General features: G+C 52.2%; 1 protein-coding gene across 1 annotated transcript in view; it reads left to right on the top strand.

Annotated features, from left to right (window-relative positions):
* Window positions 1-23,934, top strand: part of LOC147092841 (neurexin-2-beta-like) — a 782,774-nt gene that overhangs the window by 562,297 nt on the left and 196,543 nt on the right. Inside the window, exon 5 of the mRNA XM_085976096.1 lies at window positions 11,887-12,209. Within this exon, the coding sequence (XP_085832222.1) occupies window positions 11,887-12,209 (323 nt within the window). The remainder of the gene's footprint in view (window positions 1-11,886; window positions 12,210-23,934) is intronic.

Here is a 23,934-nt window from a genome sequence, read left to right on the forward strand (position 1 = left end):
CAGGCTTTCCTCATAACCGGCGCTCTCTTCATCTCTCCTGTCTAACAAATAGAATGTAATGCAGAAAATGGTCAGATGTGACAAGCAGACATCAGCAACGGGCCAACGTAATAAAGCCTGAATACAGTGCAACACTTATTGGAGCCAACATCTCCGTCTCGCAAGTGCTATCAGCCTGGTACAACAGAGAGACATTATGTGGATATTGGGTCCCAACGTCAATAACTTGCACTTATACAGCGCTCTTAACTCAGTAAAGAAAACCTCCCAAGACGCTTCACGGCAGCGATTATCAAACAAAAATTTGACACCGAGCCACATAAGGAGATATTAGGACAGGTGACCAAAAGCTTGGTCAAAGAGGTCGGTTTTAAGGAGCGTCTTAAAGGAGGAGAGAGAGGCGGAGAGGTTTAGGGAGGGAATTCCAGAGCTCAGGGCCCAGGCAGCTGAAGGCACGGCCGCCAATGGTGGAGCGATTAAAATCGGGGGATGCTCAAGAGGCCAGAATTGGAGGGGCGCAGAGATCGGGGTGGGTTGTGGGGCTGGAGGAGGTGACGGAGATAGGGAGTGGGCACGCCTGACAATAGAGTGAGCTTTCTCTATTTTGATTGAGGTTTAATTTTTTTCAACTGTTTACCGCCCCTTCATGAAGAATTCAGACTCGGACTTGTAAGGCACAGTCCACAACCTCGGGACGTCCCGAAGCGCTTTACAGCCAAAGAAGTACTTTTTGAAGTGTAGTCACTGTTGTAACGTAGAAACATCAAAAAATAGGAGCAGGAGTCGGCCATTCGGCCCCTCGAGCCTGCTCCGCCATTTAATCAGTTCATGACTGATCTGACCCTCAACTCCATTTACCCGCCTTTGCTCTATGACCCTCAATACCCTTACCCAACAAAAATCGATCCATCTCAGTCTTGAAAGCTCCAATTGACCCCCAGCCTCGACAGCTTTTTGGGGGGAGAGCGTTCCAGATTTCCACCACCCTTTGTGTGAGGAAGTGCTTCCTGACATCACCCTGAACGGCCTGGCTCTAATTTTAAGGTTACGCCCCCTTGTTCTGGACTCCCCCCACCAGAGGAAATAGTTTCTCTGCATCTACCCTATCGAATCCTTTAAACGCCTCAATTAGATCACCCCTTAATCTTCTAAACTCGAGGGAATACAAGCCCAGTCTGGGCAACCTGTCCTCGTAATTTAACCCTTTTAGCCCCCGGGTATCATTCTGGGGAATCGGCAATGCTCCCTCTCCGAGGCCAGTATATCCTTCCATAGAAACATAGAAAAATAGGAGCAGGAGTCGGCCATTCGGCCCTTCGAGCCTGCTCCGCCATTCAATATGATCATGGCTGATCCTCTATCTCAATACCATATTCCCGCTCTCTTCCCATAATGGAGGAAACACAGCAGCCAATTTGCACACAGCAAGCTCCAACAAACAGCAATGTGATAATGACCAGATCATCTGTTTTTTTAGTGATGTTGATTGAGGGATAAATATTGGCCCAGGACACCGGGGAGAACTCCCCCCCCTGCTCTTCTTCCAATAGTGGCCGTGGGATCTTTTAAGTCCGTCTGAAAGGGCAGATGGGATTTAACGTCTCATCCAAAAGTCTGCACCTCCGAGAGCGCGGCGCTCCCTCAGTGCTGAGGTTGAGAGAGGTGCCATGCAAATGTGAGTTCTTTTTTGAGCCTTCACTTTGGTTTCTCACTCGATAGGATGCAGTCCGCCCTGTGGTTGCGTCCTCCCGAAGCGCACGGCCTCTGTTGGTGAAGTGACGGAACGGCGCCGATGTGGGGAGGACTGCGCCCTGCCACCTGCGCTGAGCCGCCTGTCATGGGCGTCTGGCGGCGCAAGTCGGGAGCCCGGAGAGCGAGTGTCTGCCGGTGACGCGAACGTGGGAGGCCAAGCCGGACCTACCCTCTGCCGATGGCCACACGCCTCCAAGCAGGGGTCATAAGAGCATCAGAAATAGGAGCAGGAGTCGGCCATTCAGCCCCTTGAGCCTGCTCCGCCATTCAATAAGATCATGGCTGATCTTCGACCTCATCTCCACTTTCCCGTCCGATCCCCATATCCCTTGATTCCCTTAATATCCAAAAATCTAGCGATCTCTGTCTTGAATATACTCAACGACTGAGCCTCCACAGCCCTCTGGGGTAGAGAATTCCAAAGATTCACCGCCCTCTGAGTGAAGAAATTCCTCCTCATCTCAGTCCTAAATGGCCGACCCCTTATCCTGAGACTGTGACCCCTGGTTCTAGACTCCCCAGCCAGGGGGAAACATCCTCCCTGCATCTACCCTGTCAAGCCCTGTAAGAATTTTGTATGTTTCAATGAGATCACCTCTCATTCTTCTAAACTCCAGAGAGTATAGGCCCAGTCTACTCAATCTCTCCTCATAGGACAATCCCCCCATCCCAGGAACCTTCGTTGCACTCCCTCTTTGGCAATTATATCCTTCTTTAGTTAAGGAGACCAAAACTGTGCACAATACTCCAGGTGTAGTCTCACCAGGGCCCTAATAATTGCAGTAAGACGTCTTTACTCTTATACTCAAATCCTCTTGTAATAAAGGCCAACATACCATTTGCTTTCCTAATTGCTTGCTGTACCTGCATGTTAACTTTCAGTGATTCGTGGACAAGGACACCCAGATCCCTCTGAACACCAACATTTCCCAATCTCTCACCATTTAAAAATTACTCTGCTTTTCTATTTTTCCTACCAAAGTGGATAACTTCACATTTCTCCACATTGTATTCCATTTGCCATGTTCTTGCCCACTCACTCAGCCTGTCCATACCCTCTTGAAGCCTCCTTGCATCCTCCTCACAACTTATATTCCCACCAGGCTCTGTAACACTGGGTCACTGGGCAGTAAGCTGGGGCGGCCAATCTGGCTGACGGTTCTCTCCCAAATCCATGGAGTCATGAGACCGGCACGAGTGCCCCAACTCTACACCTTTGCATCATAGATAAATGGTTCATCCCTGCTCTTCTGAAGGTGAAGACACTGAGGTTCATTTGCATCTACCCTGCTCGCTGGGGAACCCGCCCGGTTTCCCATGAGATTGGACGACCACCTCAACCGGCTCCTCCAGATTACTGCCCAGGCAGTGTTCACCATTGCCCCGTCTTTCGTCAACCGAAACGGTGAGGGGGCTTTAGATAGAGTAGATAGGGAGATTGACCAGAATGGTACCAGGGATGAGGGACTTCAGTTACGTGGAGAGACTGGAGAAGCTGGGGTTGTTCTCCTTGGAGCAGAGAAGGTTAAGGGGAGATTGACCAGAATGGTACCAGGGATGAGGGACTTCAGTTACGTGGAGAGACTGGAGAAGCTGGGGTTGTGCTCCTTGGAGCAGAGAAGGTTAAGGGGAGATTGAACAGAATGGCATCAGGGATGAGGGACTTCAGTGACGTGGAGAGACTGGAGAAGCTGGGGCAGTTCTCCTTAGAGCAGAGAAGGTTAAGGGAAGATTGACCGGAACGGTACCAGGGATGAGGGACTTCAGTTACGTGGAGAGACTGGAGAAGCTGGGGTTGTTCTCCTTATAGCAGAGAAGGTTAAGAGGAGATTTAATAGAGGTGTTCAAAATCATGAAGGGTTTTGATAAAGTAAATAAGGAGAAACTGTTCCACTGGCAGGAGGGTCGGTAACCAAAGGACACAGATTTAAGATAATTCGCAAAAGAACCAGAGGGGAAATGGGGAGATATTTTTACTGGGTTATAAAGGGCATAATTACAAATTTTGCAGATGATACGAAACTTCATAATCATAATCATAATCAACTTTATTGTCATTGTTAGTGCACAAGTGAAGTACAACGAAATGTAGGCTTGCGGCTCCCGAGAGTGTACATTTAGATTAAGACATTTAAACATTCAACATACATTTGGCTTGTAATACATTAACATAAACATAACCGTAATAAAATGTAGTAAACAATGAGGACGAGAGTAACAGACTTCAGGAGGACATAGACCGGTAAAATGGGCAGACACGTGGCAGATGCAGTTTAACGCAGAGAATGTGAAGTAATACATTTTGGTCGGAAGAATGAAGAGAGGCAATATGAACTAAACGGTACAATTTTAAAGGGGGTGCAGGAACAGGGAGATCCGGGGGTGTGTGTACACAAATCTTTAAAGGGGGCAGGACAAGTTGAGAAGGTTGTTAAAAAAAGCATACGGGATCCTGGGCTTTATTAATAGAGGCATTGAGTACAAAAGCAAGGAAGTTATGCGAAAGCTTCAGAAATCGCTGCTTCAGCCCTAGCTGGAGTATTGAGTCCAATTCTGGGTACCGCACTTTAGGAAGGATGTCAAGGCCTTGGAGAGGGTGCAGAGGAGATTGACCAGAATGGTTCCAGGGAGGAGGAACTTCAGTTATGTGGAGAGACTGGAGAAGCTGGGGTTGTTCTCCTTAGAGCAGAGAAGGTTAAGGGGAGATTGACCAGAATGGTACCAGGGATGAGGGACTTCAGTTATGTGGAGAGACTGGAGAAGCTGGGATTGTTCTCCTTAGAGCAGAGAAGGTTAAGGGGAGATTGACCAGAATGGTTCCAGGGATGAGGGACTTCAGTTATGTGGAGAGACTGGAGAAGCTGGGATTGTTCTCCTTAGAGCAGAGAAGGTTAAGGGGAGATTGACCAGAATGGTACTAGGGATGAGGGACTTCAGTTATGTGGAGAGACTGGAGAAGATGGGATTGTTCTCATTAGAGCAGAGAAGGTTAAGAGGCGATTTGATAAAGGTGTTCAAAATCATGAGGGGTTTTGATAGAGTAAATAAGGATAAACTGTTTCCAGTGGCAGGAGGGTCAGTAACCAGAGGACACAGATTGAAGATAATTGGTAAAAGAACCAGAGAAGGAGACGAGGAAACATTTTTTTTCCGCAGCGAGTTGTTGTGATCTGGAACGCGCTGCCTGAAAGGGCGGTGGAAGCAGATTCAATAGTAACTTTCAAAAGGGAATTGGATAAATACTTGAAGGGGCAGCACGGTGGCATAGTGGTTAGCACTGTTGCCTCACAGCGCCAGGGACCCGGGTTCGAATCCGGCCTCGGGCGACTGTCTGTGTGGAGTTTGCACATTCTCCCCGTGTTTGCGTGGGTTTTCTCCGGGTGCTCCGGTTTCCTCCCACAGTCCAAAGATGTGTGAGTTAGGTTGATTGGCTATGATAAATTGACCCTTAGTGTTAGGGGGATTAAATACGTGGGGTTACGGGGATAGGGTGGGATATGTGTTGGTGTAGGGGTTACGGGGATCGGGTGGGATATGTGTCGGTGTAGGCTCGATGGGCCGAAATGGCCTCTATCTGCACTGTGGGGTTTCTGTGATTCTGTGATTCTGTGAAAACATTGCAGGGCTATGGGGAAAGAGTGAGATGGCGGGGGGGGGAGTGTTTCATAGAATCATATAAATTTACGGCATAGAAGGAGGCCATTCGGCCCATCATGTCCGTGCCGGCCGACAAAGAGCTCTCCAGCCTATTCCCACTTTCCAGCTCTTGGTCCATAGCCCTGTAGGTTACGGCACTTCAAGTGTATATCCAAGTACTTTTTAAATGTGGTGAGGGTTCCTGCCTCTCCCACCCTTTCAGGCAGTGAGTTCCAGACCCCCACCACCCTCTGGGTGAAGAAAGTTCTCCTCAACTCCCCTCTAATCCTTCTACCAATTACTTCAAATCTCTGCCCCCTGGTTATTGACCTCTCTGCTAAGGGAAATAGGTCCTTCCTGTCCACTCTATCGAGGCCCCTCATAATTTTATACACCTCAATTAAATCTCCCCTCGGCCTCCTCTGTTCCAAAGCAAACAACCCCAGCCTGTCCAATCTTTCCTCGTAGCTAAAATTCCCCAGTCCTGGCAACATCCCCGTAAATCGTGTTTGGTACTGAAGCTGAAATACTCGAGCCCCTCACCTTGATGAGCTGAAAATTGAATGAAGATAAACTAGTTAAATTATATGCATTAATTTAACTTGCTTGTCTAAAGTCATAAATATAAGATAGTCATTAATAAATTCAATAGGGAATTCAGGAGAAACTTCTTTACCCAGAGAGTGGTGAGAATGTGGAACTCGCTACCACAGGGAGTGGTTGAGGTGAAGAGCAGAGATGCATTTAAGGGGAAGCTGGATAAACACACGAGGGAGAAAGGAATAGAAGGATATGCTGATCGGGTGTGATGAAGAGGGGTGGGAGGAGGCTCGTGTGGAGCATAAACACCGGCACGGACCAGTTGGGCCGAATGGCCTGTTTCGGTGCTGTCCACTCCATGATTGGTCCTGACAGCTTCGACTGAAGCCCTCAAATTGACCTGATTCGTTCCGACAGGCTGCAGCCTCACACTCCAACCAATCTGATTCGCTCTGACAGCCTCGGGTTTTATCTTCCAGCTCATCTGATTGGTTGACGCTGATGACATCCCAAAGAAGCAGCTCATTCTTCTAGTGAAATGCTAAATCGGCTGAAAGGGTTAAATTACGAGGACAGGTTGCACAGACTGGGCTTGTATTCCCTGGAGTGTAGAAGATTAAGGGGCGATCTAATCGAGGTGTTTAAGATGATTAAAGGAGTTGAAAGGGTCGATAGAGAGAAACTATTTCCTCTGGTGGGGGGAGTCCAGAACAAGGGGGCGTAACCTTAAAATTAGAGCCAGGCCGTTCAGGGGTGATGTCGGGAAGCACTTCTTCACACAAAGGGTGGTGGAAATCTGGAACTCTCCCCCCCCAAAAAGCTGTCGAGGCTGGGGGTCAATTGAAAATTTCAAAACTGAGATTGATTGATTTTTGTTGGGTAAGGGTATCAAGGGATACGGAACCAACTACGGCAGGTAGATGGGAGTTAAGATACGGACCAGCCATGATCTCATTGAATGGCGGAGCAGGCTCGAAGGGCTGAATGGCCTCCTCCTGTTCCTATGTTGCCCCATCATTCTTCTCGTGTTTATTTTCCGTCGCTGCCCTCCGACTGTGATGCAGCTGTCAACGTGGAACGTGAAGTGTAGCATTTATTAATTAATGAGAGTATAGCAGATTGTAAACCCCTAGCTGGAGATAAGGTTTGTCTCAGAGCAGACACTCGGTGCCCTGTTCCTCTTCCTGCGCACCATGCCATTGTGTACTTGAGTTTTTCTGTTTAAGTGTTGGCAGCGCCTCGTGATCTTTATTCCCATCACCAAGAAAACAAACCTTTCTTCGCAAGGAGTCAGAAGAGATCTAATCGTTTGCAGGGATGGTGTCGGCTGTGACTCTGTGGGTCGCACTCTCACCTCATTCACTCCCTCCACCACCGGCGCACCATGGCTGCAGTGTGTACCATCTACATGATGCACTGCAGCAATTCACCAAGGCTTCTTCGGCAGCACCTCCCAAACCCGCGACCTCTTCCACCTAGAAGGACAAGGGCAGCAGGCGCACGGGAACACCATCACCTCCAAGTTCCCCTCCAAGTCACACACACCATCCTGACTTGGAAATATATCGGTCGATCCTTCATCGTTGCTGGGACAAAATCCTGGAACTCCCTCCCTAACAGCACTGTGGGAGCACCTTCACCACACGGACTGCAGCGGTTCAAGAAGACGGCTCACCACCACCTTCTGAAGGGCAATTAGGGATGGGCAATAAATGCTGGCCTTGCCAGCGACGCCCACATCCCATAAACGAATTAAAAAAACGTCAGAGGGTTGTGGGGTCAGGTCCCACTCCAGAGACTTGAGCCTCATAATCCAGGCCGACACTCCCAGTGCTAGGGCCCACGTTTACCCAGTCTCGCACCAGAAACCAGTCCCACCACCCCAGGTACCATCTCGGGAGTTATCATCGGACTCTGTCCATCCTACCCACACCACCAAAACAAACATATCGACCTGGAACCCAGCAAAAACTTACCGACAACTCCACAAAAGCGGCTCTTCTTACAATAGTGTTGAGGGATCAATTAAATCCACCTGAGAGAGCAGATGAGGCCTCAGTTTAACATCTCATCTGAAAGACAGCACCTCTGACAATGCAGCACTCCCTCAGTACTGCCCCTCCGACAGTGCGGCGCTCCCTCAGTACTGCCCCTCCGACAGTGCGGCACTCCCTCAGTACTGCCCCTCCGACAGTGCGGCGCTCCCTCAGTACCGCCCCTCCGACAGTGCGGCGCTCCCTCAGTACTACCCCTCCGACAGTGCGGCGCTCCCTCAGTACTGCCCCTCCGACAGTGCAGCGCTCCCTCAGTACTGACCCTCCGACAGTGCGGCGCTCCCTCAGTACTACCCCTCCGACAGTGCGGCGCTCCCTCAGTACTGCCCCTCCGACAGTGCAGCGCGCCCTCAGTACTGACCCTCCGACAGTGCGGCACTCCCTCAGTACCGCCCCTCCGACACTGCGGCGCTCCCTCAGTACTGCCCCTCCGACAGTGCGGCGCTCCCTTAGTACTGCACCTCTGACAATGCAGCACTCCCTCAGTACTGCACCTCTGACAATGCAGCACTCCCTCAGTACTGCCCCTCCGACAGTGCGGCGCTCCCTCAGTACTGCCCCTCCAACAGTGCGGCGTTCCCTCAGTACTGCCCCTCCGACAGTGCGGCGCTCCCTCAGTACTGCCCCTCCGACAGTGCAGCGCTCCCTCAGTACTACCCCTCCGACAGTGCGGCGCTCCCTCAGTACTGCCCCTCCGACAGTGCGGCGCTCCCTTAGTACTGCACCTCTGACAATGCAGCACTCGCTCAGTACTGCCCCTCCGACAGTGCGGCACTCCCTCAGTACTACCCCTCCGACAGTGCGGCGCTCCCTCAGTACTACCCCTCCGACAGTGCGGCACTCCCTCAGTACCGCCCCTCCGACAGTGCAGCGCTCCCTCAGTACTGCCCCTCCGACAGTGCGGCGCTCCCTCAGTACCGCCCCTCCGACAGTACGGCACTCCCTCAGTACTACCCCTCCGACAGTGCGGCGCTCCCTCAGTACCGCCCCTCCGACAGTGCGGCGCTCGCTCAGTACTGCCCCTCCGACAGTGCGGCGCTCCCTCAGTACCGCCCCTCCGACAGTGCGGCGCTCCCTCAGTACCGCCCCTCCGACAGTGCGGCGCTCCCTCAGTACTGCCCCTCCGACAGTGCGGCGCTCCCTCAGTACTGCCCCTCCGACAGTGCGGCGCTCCCTCAGTACTGGCACTCCGACAGTGCGGCGCTCCCTCAGTACTGCCCCTCCGACAGTGCGGCGCTCCCTCAGTACTGCCCCTCCGACAGTGCGGCGCTCCCTCAGTACTGCCCCTCCGACAGTGCGGCGCTCCCTCAGTACTGCCCCTGCGACAGTGCAGCGCTCCCTCAGTACTGCCCCTCCGACAGTGCGGCGCTCCCTCAGTACTGCCCCTCCGACAGTGCGGCGCTCCCTCAGTACTGCCCGTCCGACAGTGCGGCGCTCCCTCAGTACTGCCCCTCCGACAGTGCGGCGCTCCCTCAGTACTGCCCCTCCGACAGTGCGGCGCTCCCTCAGTACTGCCCCTCCGACAGTGCGGCGCTCCCTCAGTACTGCCCGTCCGACAGTGCGGCGCTCCCTCAGTACTGCCCCTCCGACAGTGCGACACTCCCTCAGTACTGCCCCTCCGACAGTGCGGCACTCCCTCAGTACTGCCCCTCTGACAGTGCGGCGCTCCCTCAGTACTGCCCCTCTGACAGTGCGGCGCTCCCTCAGTACTGCCCCTCCGACAGTGCGGCGCTCCCTCAGTACTGCCCCTCCGACAGTGCGGCGCTCCCTCAGTACTGGCACTGGGAGTGTCAGCCTGGATTTTTGTGCTCAAGTCACTGGAGTGGGATTCAAACCCACAATCTTCTGACCCAGAGGTGAGGGCACAACCCACTGAGCCACACCTGATACTTAACAAAGGGAATCGATGGGATAGATAGCGCCAAATGACTCTTTCATCTATCCGGGGAGAGACGAACGAGGGGACATCATCATAGAATTCAGGCCAAGCTGGCTAAAAACAAATGAAGAAAACCCTTCCTCGCACAAAAGGGCGTGAGAAGCGAGACACACTGCCCCAGAAGGACAGCGATGGAAAGTCAATGGAGTTGTTTGAGAGAGAGATACTTACGTGGAATAAACAAGAAAGACTTGTATTTCTATGACACCTTTTACGTCCCAAAGCGCTTTACAGCCAATGAAGTACATATTTTGAAGTGTGGTCACTTTTGTAATGTAGGAAACGTGGCAACCAATTTGCGCACAGCAAGCTCCCACAAACAGCAATATGATAACGACCAGATCATCTGTTTTAGTGATTAGTTGAGGGATAAATTATAACCCAGGACACCAGGGAGAACGCCCCTGCTCTTCTTCCAATAGTGGCCGTGGGATAATTTACGTCCACCTGAGAGGGCAGACGGTACCTCAGTTTAACGTCTCATCCGAAAGACGGCACCTCTGACAATGCTGCACTCCCTCAGTACTGCCCCTCCAACAGTGCAGCGCTCCCTCAGTACTGCCCCTCCGACAGTGCAGCGCTCCCTCAGCACTGCCCCTCCGACAGTGTGGCGCTCCTTCAGTACTGCCCCTCCGACAGTGCGGCGCTCCCTCAGTACTGCCCCTCCGACAGTGTGGCGCTCCCTCAGTACTGCCCCTCCGACAGTGCGGCGCTCCCTCAGTACTGCCCCTCTGACAGTGCGGCGCTCCCTCAGTACTGCCCCTCCGACAGTGCGGCGCTCCCTCAGTACTGCCCCTCCGACAGTGCAGCGCTCCCTCAGTACTGCCCCTCCCACAGTGCGGCGCTCCCTCAGTACTGTCCCTCCGACAGTGCTGCGCTCCCTCAGTACTGTCCCTCCCACAGTGCAGCGCCCCCTCAGTACTGCCCCTCTGACAGTACGGCGCTCCCTCAGTACTGCCCCTCCAACAGTGCGGCGCTCCCTCAGTTCTGTCCCTCCCACAGTGCAGCGCTCCCTCAGTACTGCCCCTCCCACAGTGCGGCGCTCCCTCAGTACTGCCCCTCCGACAGTACGGCGCTCCCTCAGTACTGGCACTGGGAGTGTCGGCCTGGATTTTGTGCTCAAATCTCCGGAGTGGGGCTCAAACCCATGACACTTCTGACCAGAGGCGAGAGAGAGGGTGCTACCCACTGAAGGACGGGTATTGAAGGATTGGGAGGTAGGGAAGGGAATTGGGATTGACGAGTGAACAGAACGGGGGAGCAGGCTGGATGGGCCGAATGGCTTCTCCACAGTCCTAGAATGATCAAAGCCTTCACCCTTCGGATCATGGGCTCAACTGTGGCGTACAACAACACCCTGCATTTATATAGCGCCTTTAACATAGTTATACATCCCAAGGCACTTCACAGGAGCAAAATCTGACCCCGAGCCAGATAAGGAGATATTGGGACAGGTGAGCAAAAGCTTGGTCAAAGAGGGAGGTTTTAAGGAGCGTCTTAACGGAGGAGAGTTTGGCAGAGAGGTTTAGGGAGGGAATTCCAGAGCTTAGGGCCCAGGCGGCTGAAGGCATGGCCGCCAATGGTGGAGCGATTAAAATCGGGGGATGCTCAAGAGGCCGGAATTGGAGGAGCGCAGAGATCTTGTACAGAAACGTTATGCTCAGCACCTCTCGCTACACTGCTTCGCCCTGTCCTATCGCACCTCATGAGGAAACTCCTTTCCACGGGATTCACGGAGGAGTGATCAGGACCACTGGCTGATTTTTATTTCCTCCTCCGCCGGACCGCCCCTGGAAGAAGAAGATGGGAAGGGGAGCGTCTTAAGTGGAGATATCGTCAGATTACGGTACCGACTCAGGGTGGGGTTTTGTGAATGAGCGATGGCGTTTATTTTTTTTAATTGTTCTACCTCCGCGACTGACTTTATGTACGTCACAGATCTTTGCTCTCCTGTTGTTATTCCAGGCCGACAGTTGACCATCTTCAACAGCCAGGCCTCCATCCAGATTGGAGGCAAGGATCACGGCCGACCTTTCCAAGGGCAGGTGGCTGGCCTCTACTACAATGGCTTGAAGGTGCTGACCCTGGCGGCGGAGAGCGACCCCAATGTCAAGGTGGAGGGCAACCTGCGGCTGGTGGGGGAGGTGCCGTCGGTGATGACCACCGAGACCACGGCCACCACACTCCTGGCGGACATGTCCACCACCATCATGGAGACCACCACCACCATGGCGACCACCACCACGCGCCGAGGGAGGTCACCGACCATGAACGACAGGATCACCCAGGTAAGCAGCGGGCTCACCAAGGGTTCGCGGCCGCGGCCTAAAGTCAGGGTGGGGGGGTGGGGAGGCGGGCGTACGATGGTCACTGTCTTGGGGTGGGTGGGGGAGGAGGCCGTTCGTCCCATCTAACTCAACCTCCCTGCAGGTCCCATCAAACCACCCGTTCCACATACCACTCAGTCGCTTCGCAAAGTGCTTCCTGACATCTTGCTTTTTGTCCGCCTATCCTCTTGCCTTACTGTCATGGAATTACTTGAAGCAGGGCTCAGGATTAAACTCTTCCACTCAGTGTCTTATATACCCGTATGCGGCCTACTCCCGGCCTTGCATTGGACCTGGCTCAGTGGGTGGCACGCTTGCCTTCTGAGGCAAGAAGGTCGTGGGTTCGAGCCCCACTCCAGGAGACTTGAGCCCCATAATCCAAGCTGACGCTCCCAGTACTGAGGGAGCGCCGCACTGTCACAGGCGCCGTCTTTCGGATGAGACGTTAAACCGAGGCCCTGTCTCCTCTCTCAGGTGGATGTTAAAGATCCCACGGCCACTATTGGAAGAAGGGCAGGGGGAGTTCTCCCCGGTGTCCTGGGGCCAATATTTATCCCTCAATCAACATCACTAAAAACAGATGATCTGGTCATTATCACATTGCTGTTTGTGGGAGCTTGCTGTGCGCAAATTGGCTGCCGCGTTTCCCACATTACAACAGTGACTACACTTCAAAAAGTACTTTCTTTCTTTCTTTCTCTCTCTCTTTCTCTCTCTATCTCTATCTTCTTTCTATCCTCTCACATTTGTTCCCTTTTACCCGCTGTGTACTGTACATATACAGGAGCTGACACTGAGACACACACGGGCCGTACAGTACCAGACGGGAGTGAATCGTTCCCTTTTACCCGCTGTGTACTGTACATGTACAGGAGCGGACACTGAGACACACACGGGCCGTACAGTACCAGACGGGAGTGAATCGTTCCCTTTTACCCGCTGTGTACTGTACCCGTACAGGAGCTGACACTGAGACACACACGGGCCGTACAGTACCAGACGGGAGTGAATTGTTCCCTTTAACCCGCTGTGTACTGTACATGTACAGGAGCTGACACTGAGACACACACGAGCCGTACAGTACCAGATGGGAGTGAATCGTTCCCTTTTACCCGCTGTGTATTGTACATGTACAGGAGCTGACACTGAGACACACACGGGCCGTACAGTCCCAGACGGGAGTGAATCGTTCCCTTTTACCCGCTGTGTACTGTACATGTCCAGGAGCTGACACTGAGACACACACGGGCCGTACAGTACCAGACGGGAGTGAATCGTTCCCTTTTACCCGCTGTGTACTGTACATGTCCAGGAGCTGACACTGAGACACACACGGGCCGTACAGTACCAGACGGGAGTGAATCGTTCCCTTTTACCCGCTGTGTACTGTACATGTCCAGGAGCTGACACTGAGACACACACGGGCCGTACAGTACCAGATGGGAGTGAATCGTTCCCCTTTACCCACTGTGTACTGTACATGTACAGGAGCTGACACTGAGACACACACGGGCCGTACAGTACCAGACGGGAGTGAATCGTTCCCTTTTACCCGCTGTGTACTGTACATGTCCAGGAGCTGACACTGAGACACACACGGGCCGTACAGTACCAGATGGGAGTGAATCGTTCCCCTTTACCCACTGTGTACTGTACATGTACAGGAGCTGACACTGAGACACACACGGGCCGTACAGTACCAGATGGGAGTGAATCGTTCCCCTTTACCCACTGTGTACTGTACATGTACAGGAGCTGACACTGAGACACACACGGGCCGTACAGTACCAGACGGGAGTGAATCGTTCCCTTTTACCCACTGTGTACTGTGCAGGCACCGTGACAAGTGCGGAATATTAGGCAGTTTGTAATTAGACCCAAGTAAGTAGAGATGACAAAACAACGATCATATTTGAATTTTCTTTGAAGAGGGGAAGTTGCTTATAATTATTAAGTTTTATTCGGATGGACGGTGTAGGCACAGAAAGGAAGACTTGCATTTCTATAGCGCCTTTCACAACCTCAGGATGTCCCGAGGCTCTTCACAGCCAATGAAGTACTTTTTGAAGTGTAGTCACTGTTTGTAATGTAGGAAACGCGGCAGCCAATTTGCGCACAGCAAGCTCCCACAAACAGCAATGTGATAATGACCAGATCATCTGTTTTAGTGATGTTGGTGGAGGGATAAATATTGGCCCCAGGACACCGGGGGAGAACTCCCCCTGCTCTTCTTCCACGAGCGGCCATGGGATCTTTTACGTCCACCCGAGAGAGCAGACGAGGACCTCGGTTTAGCGCCTCACCTGAAGGATGTACTGACATCTGAATGACCCCCCGCAGCTCAGAGTTGAGATGAGATTTGCCACCGGCCATTCCGCCCAGTGACACCCAATGGTGAATCCGAGACGGAGCTGGCAGGAGCTGGTGGGATTGTTATCGTGATTACGTCTGCCCCCTCGGCCGTGGCAGAGCAGGTGGCAGCCAACATACCCTGTCCTGACAAGTGACGGTAAAGCAACCAGCCAGCCTTTCAGCCCCATGAACATGCAGACGTGACACGCTGATTATACTGAGCAGAGCTTTCCAGACTTCACGCTGCGCCAGCTCCCTGTGAAATATCGAGAGCCGACAACCATTGGCACGATCTCAGAAAGGCCCCTGCAGCATTTAACCGTCTCCTGTACATACGTACATACGAATTATGAGCAGGAGTAGGCCACTCGGCCCCTCGAGCCTGCTCCGCCATTCAATAAGATCAGGGCTGATCTGATTACTCCACATTCCCGCCTACCCCCGATAACCTTTCACCCCCTTGCTCACCAAGAATCTATCTACCTCTGCCTTAAAAATATTCAAAGACTCTGCTTCCACCGCCCTCTGAGGAGGAGAGTTCCAAAGACTCACCACCCTCTGTGAGAAAAAATGTCTCCTCATCTCTGTCTTAAATGGGCGACCCCTGATTTTCAAACAGTGACCCCTAGTTCGAGATTCTCCCACAAGAGGAAACATCCTCTTCACATCCACCCTGTCCAGACCCCTCAGGATCTTATATGTTTCAATCAAGTTACCTCTTAGGTCCACCTCTGCACTCCTGGGCACTCCATGCAGATACCGACACATTCCTGGTGGGGGATGGGGTTGCACCCTGTAAATTGTGACACACTCGGGAGGGACCCCCTTTAAATTTCCACACACTCCGAGGCGGGCCGTGTGGCCAACACCGTCTCCTTTTAAGCTGCACAGATCTCCTTACCTAAGGAAGGATATACTTGCCATAGAGGGAGTGCAGCGAATGTTCACCAGACTGATTCCTGGGATGGCAGGACTGTCGTATGAGGAGAGATTGGGTCGACTAGGCCTGTATTCACTAGAGTTTAGAAGAATGAGAAGGGATCTCATTGAAACGTATAAAATTCTGACAGGGCTAGACAGACTGGATGCAGGGAGGATGGTTCCCCTGGCTGGGGGGTCTAGAACGAGGGGTCACAGTCTCAGGATACGGGGTAGGACATTTAGGACTGAGATGAGGAGAAATTTCTTCACCCAGAGAGTGGTGAACCTGTGGAATTCTCTACCACAGAAGGCTGTGGAGGCCAAGTCACTGAATATATTTAAGAAGGAGATGGGTAGATTTTGAGACACAAAAGGCATCAAGGGGTATGGGGAGAGAGCGGGAATGTGGTATTGAGATGGAGGATCAGCTATGATCATATTGAATGGCAGAGCAAGCTCGAAGGGCCGAATGGCCGACTCCTGCTTCTATTTTTCTATGTATCCAGGGATCCCGCGCAGGCAGCTTGCAATGCCAAAACCGAGCCACACGGCGCCCGAAAAAGATTACAGGGAACATTGGTTATGCTTGAACTGTATAAAACACTAGTTAGGCCGCAGCTAGAGCACTGCGTGCAGTTCTGGTCACCACATTACAGGAAGGATGTGATCGCACTAGAGAGGGTGCAGAGGAGATTTACAAGGATGTTGCCAGGACTGGGGAATTTTAGCTATGAGGAAAGATTGGACAGGCTGGGGTTGTTTTCTTTGGAACAGAGGAGGCTGAGGGGAGATTTAATTGAGGTGTATAAATTATGAGGGGCCTCGATAGAGTGGATAGGAAGGAACTATTTCCCTGAGCAGAGAGGTCAATAACCAGGGGGCATACGTCATTGGTCGGAGGATTAGAGGGGAGTTGAGGAGAACTTTTTTCACCCAGAGGGTGGTGGGGGTCTGGAACTCACTGCCTGAAAGGGTGGGAGAGGCAGGAACCCTCATCACATTTAAAAAGTACTTGGATGTGCACTTGAAGTGCCGTAACCTACAGGGCTACGGACCAAGAGCTGGAAAGTGGGATTAGGCTGGAGAGCTCTTTGTCGGCCGGCGCGGACACGATGGGCCGAATGGCCTGCTTCTGCGCCATAAATTTCTATGATTCTTTGATTGTAAGATTGGTCGCCAACCTTCCAGGTTTGCCATGGAGTCTCCAGAAATTAAAGACTTCTCTCTGGGACACTGCAGCGAGCAACACCCGGGAGAAAAGGTGTTGATGGAGGTGTTCAAAAATCATGAGGGGTCTAGACAGAGCAGAGAGAGAGAAACTGTTCCCATTGGTAGAAGGGTCATGAACCAAAGGACACAGATTGAAGGCGATTGACAGTAGATGCAAAGGCGACGTGAGGAAAAACTTTTTTACGCAGCGAGTGGTTAGGATCTGGAATGCGCTGCCTGAAAGGGTGGTGGAGGCAGACTCAATAATGGCTTTCAAAAGTACCTGAAGGAAAAAAATTTGCAGAGAGCGGGCACAGGCAAAATATTGGCCTAGGACACCAGGGAGAACTTCCCGGCTCTCCTTCCAATAGTGCCATGGGATCTTTTACGTCCACCTGAGAGAGCAGACAGGGCCTCGGTTTAACGTCTCATCCGAAAGACAGCACCTCCGACAGTGCGGTGCTCTCTCAGGACTGCCCCTCCGACAGTGCGGCGCTCCCTCAGTACTGCCCCTCCGACAGTGCGGTGCTCCCTCAGTACTGCCCCTCCCACAGTGCGGCACTCCCTCAGTACTGCACCTCCGACAGTGCGGCGCTCCCTCAGTACTGCCCCTCCGACAGTGCGGTGCTCCCTCAGTACTGCCACTCCGACAGTGCGGTGCTCCCTCAGTACTGCCCCTCCCACAGTGCGGCACTCCCTCAGTACTGCACCTCCGACAGTACGCCGCTCCCTCAGTACTGCACCTCCGACAGTACGCCGCTCCCTCAGTACTGCACCTCCGACAGTACGCCGCTCCCTCAGTACTGCCCCTCCGACAGTACGGCACTCCCTCAGTACCGCCCCTCCGACAGTGCGGCGCTCCCTCAGTACTGCCCCTCCGACAGTACGGTGCACCCTCAGTACTGTTCCTCCAACAGTGTGGCACTCCCTCAGTACTGCACCTCCGACAGTACGCCGCTCCCTCAGTACTGCCCCTCCGACAGTACGGCACTCCCTCAGTACTGCCCCTCCGACAGTGCGGCACTCCCTCAGTACTGCCCCTCCGACAGTACGGTGCACCCTCAGTACCGCCCCTCCGACAGTGCGGCGCTCCCTCAGTACTGCCCCTCCGACAGTACGGTGCCCCCTCAGTACTGCCCCTCCGACAGTGCAGCACTCCCTCAGTGCCGCCCCTCCGACAGTGCGGTGCTCCCTCAGTACCGCCCCTCCGACAGTGCGGCGCTCCCTCAGTACCGCCCCTCCGACAGTACGGTGCCCCCTCAGTACCGCCCCTCCGACAGTACGGTGCCCCCTCAGTACTGCCCCTCCGACAGTGCGGTGCTCCCTCAGTACCGCCCCTCCGACAGTACGGTGCCCCCTCAGTACCGCCCCTCCGACAGTACGGTGCCCCCTCAGTACCGCCCCTCCGACAGTACGGTGCCCCCTCAGTACTGCACTGGGAGTCTCAGCTTAGATTACAAGCTCAAGTCCTGGAGTGGGGCTCGATCCCATGACCTTCTGATCCTTGGGTGAGAGGCTTACCAACTGAAAACCAAACCGTAGAATCACACAGCACAGAAGGAGGCCATTCGGCCCATCGTGCCTGTGCCGGCTCTTTGAAAGAGCTCTCCAATTAGCCCCACTCCCCCCCTGCTCTTTCCCCGTAGCCCTGCGAATTTCTCCTTTTCAAGTATTTATCCAATTCCCCTTTTGAAAGTTACTATTGAATCTGCTTCCACCGCACTTTCAGGCAGCGCGTTCCAGATCACAACAACTTGCTGCGTAAAAACATTCTCCTCATCTCCCCTCTGGTTCTTTTGCCAATTATCTTCAATCTGTGTCCCCTGGTTATTGAGGGATGTGGGGCACAGGCGGGTAGATGGAGTTAGGAGCTATGATCTCAGTGAATGGCGGAGCAGGCACGAGGGGCTCAATGGCCTCCCTCCTGTTCCTCTGGTTACTGATCCTCCTGCCAGTGCAAACTGTTTCTCCCCATCAACTCGATCTCTAAATTGTCAGACTGCTTGTCCGGCATCCACTTCTGGATGAGCAGAAATTTTCTCCAATTAGATATTGGGGAGATCGAAGCCATTGTCTTTAGTCCCCGCCACAAACTCCGTTCCCGAGCCACCGACTCCATCCCTCTCCCTAACATCTGTTTGAGGCTGAACCACACTGTTCGCAACCTTGGTTTTTGACCCTGAAATGAGCTTCCGACTACATATCTGCGCCATAACTAAGACCGCCTACTTCTGTAAAGTCTGTGGGTTGTTTAGTTAATTAATACACAGACTACCAGAGTAACTTAAAACAGGACTTTACTATTCGAAGGTCAGGGCGAATCTGCCCAATAAATCCTGACACAGCACTTATATACCGGTGTGGTCACCGTCGGTATTACAGTATACAGAAGCCAACAAAGTAGTGCAACACCTAAAGTAGTTCTCTTAAAGGTGGACGGTTACATACAATAGTTCTCTTAAAGGTAGACGGGTACATACACTACAATCCTCCCTTTTTAGCTTACAACATACTGATTCCCCATTAAACATACATTATAACATATATACAACTTTATGCAAGACAGTTCACAGATTCAGTCTCTCTGGAGGTTTCCGGACTCTGTCCGGATAACGCCTCGGTGGTGTCGTAACTCCCGGCGGGGTAGTAGGTGCTTCTGGCAAGGTCGATTCGGCTTGAAGGACAGTGTCAGGTTCATCTGATTCCAGTATTACCAGATCGGAGGTAGGTGTTCTGGGTATCTCTGTCTCAACATTAACCGTGTAAGGTGGTGGAGTAGGTTGGCCATTTGTGGCTGACCCTATGATCTGGTCAACATGGCGCCTTATTATACTGTCCCCAATGTCCACCGTATACATCAACGGCCCTAGCCTTTTTCCAATAGTTCCAGGCTGCCATTTCTCGGTACGGTAGTCCCGGGCCAAAACTTGTTGACCTATCTGAAAAGATCTAGTTGGCCTTTCATTCATGCCCTGGAATTGCCGGTTCCCTACGTCCCTTCTGACGTTTGGCTTAAGCAAATCCAGCCGGCATCTTAGTCGTCTATTAAAAAACATCATGGCGGGAGTTTGATTTGTGACCGCATGTGTTGCATTCCTGTACGCCAACAAGAAGCTATCCACCTTATGTTGTAAGTTAATGGCTTCATTACCCATGGCCTTTATGGCCTTCTTGAAGGTCTGGACAAACCTTTCAGCCAATCCATTGGAGGCGGGATGGTATGGGGCTGACGTGTAGTGCTTAACCCCATTGCTCTTTAAGAATTTCTTGAATTCTTCGGACACAAATTGCGGTCCATTATCAGAACAGATCTGTTCCGGCAGCCCATTCCTAGCAAACATGGTCCTTAACACTGTGATGGTTTTTTCCGTGGTGGTGGTGGACATCTTTATTACCTCCGGCCACTTGGAGTGTGCATCCACCGCTATTAGAAACATTGAGTCCATAAATGGACCAGCAAAGTCGATGTGTACCCTTTGCCAAGGAGATGAGGGCCACTCCCATGGATGCAGAGGAGCCTGTGGTGGCGCGTTTTGGACCTTCTGGCATCCTAGACAGCTCTTAGTGATTTCTTCGATGTCCCCACCAATGCCTGGCCACCACACAAACGCTCTTGCTAGGTTCTTCATTTTCACTCCACCCAGATATCCCTCGTGCAGCTCCTTTAACACCTTCTGTTGAAGTTTGGGTGGAATCACCACTCTAGATCCACACATCAGGGTTCCTCGACACACTGACAGCTGTTCTTTTCTCTGCGAAAATGCTGGCAGCGTTGGTTCGCCCTGTGCTGGCCATCCCTCCACCGTTAAATCATAGACTCGTGAGAGAGTCGGGTCATTTCTTGTTTCGTTTTCGATCATCGAATTTGTTACTGGTAGACATTCCACTATGGATGAGTGGAACATCTCTACCGGGTCCACTGTAGTCGCTTCTTCTACTATCGGCAATGGCAAGCGCGATAACCCATCAGCATTTCCATGCTGTTTGGACCTTTTGTATTTAATGTCATATTGGTGTGCCCCAAGTAACACGGACCACCTCTGTAGCCTTTGCGCTGTCATGGTGGAAACGGCCTTGTTAGGGTTGAATATGGACACCAACGGCTGGTGGTCTGTCAGTAATGTGAACTTCTTGCCCTGCAGGTAATGATTGAATTTCTTTACGCCCCACACAAGGCTGAGGGCCTCCCTATCTATTTGAGCATAATTTCGCTCCACGGAGGTCAATGATCGGGACGCGAATGCCACTGGCCTTTCCGAGCCATTTGGTAACTTGTGTGAAAGTACTGCTCCAATTCCATAGGGGGAAGCATCACAAGCTAGACGAAGAGGTACCGTTGGGTTGAAATGAGCCAACACTTCTTCAGAGGTAATCAACGCCTTGCTTCTGCGAAAGGCCTTTTTACATTCCTCACTCCACTTCCATGGTACTTCTTTCCGCAACAGAGCATTCAGCGGATGCAGCACCGTGGATAGATTCGGCAGAAACTTGTGATAATAATTAACCAACCCCAAGAATGATCTTAACTGTGATACGTTTTCCGGAGCGGGGGCCTTCACAACAGCTTCTATCTTGTCAGGTGACTTGTGCAGCCCCTCTCGGTCAATGACATGACCGCAGTACGAGATCCGTTTTTGGAAGAACTCACATTTCTTGCGATTAACTCGAAGGCCATATTCCTTCAACCTAGTGAGCACCAGTTTCAAATTTGTGAGGTGTTCTTCCTCGTCTGCTCCCGTAATCAGGATATCGTCTAAGTAACACTGCGTGCTTGGAATTCCTTGTAATACCTGCTCCATGGCCCTCTGCCAAATTGCTGGAGCCGAAGCTACCCCAAAAACCAGTCTATTATAACGATACAATCCTCTGTGTGTGTTGATGGTGAGGTACTGACGCGACTCTTCCTCGACTTCCATTTGTAAGTATGCCTGTGCCAGGTCTATCTTGGTGAAGTGTTTCCCTCCAGCCAACGAAGCAAAGATATCTTCAATCCGCGGAAGCGGGTATTGTACCGTGTGAAGCACCGGATTCACTGTGATCTTGAAGTCTCCGCAGATGCGGACCTTCCCCGGTCCCCCTGGCTTGTTACTTGGTGAAGACTTCATGACGGGAACAATGGGCGTGGCCCACTCACTCCAGTCCACTTTTGACAGTACCCCTGATCGTTCAAGTTCTTCCAGTTCTGCCTCCACAGCAGGTCGTATCGCGTAAGGTAACGATCTGGCTTTGAAAAATTTTGGGCTTGCATGTTCTGCAATCTTAACCTTTGCTTTAATTCCTCGCAGTGTTCCCAGTCCTTGCTGGAATACCTCTTTAGCTTCGTCCAATATTCTGGACAACCGTTCAGGTTTGACATCTTCCTTTCCGGAATCTACCGTCATGGTGTTTAGTGAATGCCAGTCTATCTTTATTTTCCTGATCCACTCCCGTCCCAGAAGTGGTGGACCTCCCTCAGGCAACACATACAGGTCCATCCTTTGGTGATCTTTGTCCTTGTATCTCACCTTGACTTCTATCTTTCCGATGGGGTATACTTTGTGCCCTGTGTATGTCTGCAATACTAGTTCCGTATCCCGTAGGGGAATATGCTTGAATAACTTTTTATAATCATGCTTATTCATGACCGTCAGCGCCGATCCGGTGTCCACTTCCATTTTCACTTGGACTTTTGCAATCTGTAGTGTGATCCAGATAGCTTGTCGGTCAGCTTCATTACTCACATTGTGAATTCTCAGACTATCCAGTTCCTTGCAGTTGGAGTGTGAGTCCGAATTCTGTTCCTCCGGACTCTTCCTAGTCACCTCATGTACCTTTCTGTACCACTTTTGTGGTGACTCATTATTGTTGGTCTTCTTTCCTGACCGGCATACCTTAGCTATGTGACCGAGCTTGCCACATTTCCTACATTCCTGGTTTTTAAACCAGCATTGGTTCTGGTCGTGTGTTGTCTTCCCACAACGATAGCATTTCGTTGTACCCGAAGTAATTTGCTGCACACTGAGTGCCGCTGCCTTTAGCTGCATTTCCGCCGTTCCTTTCGCTGCGGCTTCGTTCGATGCAGCAATAAGGACAGCCTTATCAAGTGTAAGATCGTTCTCTTCGAGCAGTCGTTTTTGTGCTTCTTCCTTCGACATTCCGCACACGAATTTATCTCTGAGTGCCTCTGCCAGATTTTCCCTAAACTGACAGTGTTTCGCTAGCCTACGCAGTTCAATCAGGTACTCCGCGTTGCTTTCCTCTTTCTGTTGCGTTCTCGCGTAAAATTTGGATCGTTCCACTAACATCAGTGGTGCGGGGTTAAAATGATCCTTCAGGACAGCAACAATATCATCGAAAGTCTGATCCGCCGGTTTAGCTGGTGCTAGTAGATGCTTCAAGAGCCCGTATGTCTTCGCGCCCATCGAGTTTAGCAAGGTTATAGCTTTGTCATCTTCTTCTATTTTATTGGCCTCACCATAGATCTTCTACCTCGGAATTAAAATCGTTGATGTTACCACGCTTAGGCATCTTCCTCTCTTCCTGATAACACCACGGATTATTTCTTTAAATTTTCTTTTTTTTTTCCTTCAAGATGGCGGTTCCCGCGAAAATGGCGGTTTCCCGCGCTTATCTTCTCTCCCCGCCCACTTCAATGGCGGTTCCCCGCTTCTGTCTTCTTCTCCGCCTAATGGCGGCTTCCCGCGTTTCTTCCCCTGGCGGGAGGGGTACACTTTCCCCATGGGCGACGGCCGCTGGCTTTCAGGTTCACAGCTGCGCGTCGGCTTCAGTGCTTTCCCTTTTCTCGGCAGGGCAACCGGTGCTGGGTACACCCCGTTGACGGCGAACAGTTTCAGCCGCTGGGCTGGCTCTCGCTCAGTTCCCCTTGCTCGGGCTCTGTCTCTCTCCTGCTCGCTCGGCTCTACCGGCGCTGGGTACACCCCGTTGACGGCGAACAGTTTCAGCCGCTGGACTGGCTCTCGCTCAGTCTCCCTTGGTCGGCTCTGCCTCTCCCGCTCGCTCGGCTCCCAATCGCGCCTCCCAGCCCTCTCGCAGTCCGGTGCTTCCCTCCCTGGCTGCGGCTGAGTTTTTATATCTTCCCGCGCCTACGCTCCCGGTCGCAGCGCTTCGTGGCTTCGGTCGCTGCCCGGCCTTTTTCGCCGGTCGCGGTCTAGCTGTCTCACGACGCCGTTGCGTCCCCAGCCTGTCTGTACCGCGGCTTCCTTGC

The sequence above is a fragment of the Somniosus microcephalus genome, unplaced genomic scaffold, assembly GCF_052327205.1.
Source record: "Somniosus microcephalus isolate GS21.2 unplaced genomic scaffold, FLI_Smic_1.0 unresolved_chr2, whole genome shotgun sequence".
NCBI lineage: Eukaryota > Metazoa > Chordata > Chondrichthyes > Squaliformes > Somniosidae > Somniosus > Somniosus microcephalus.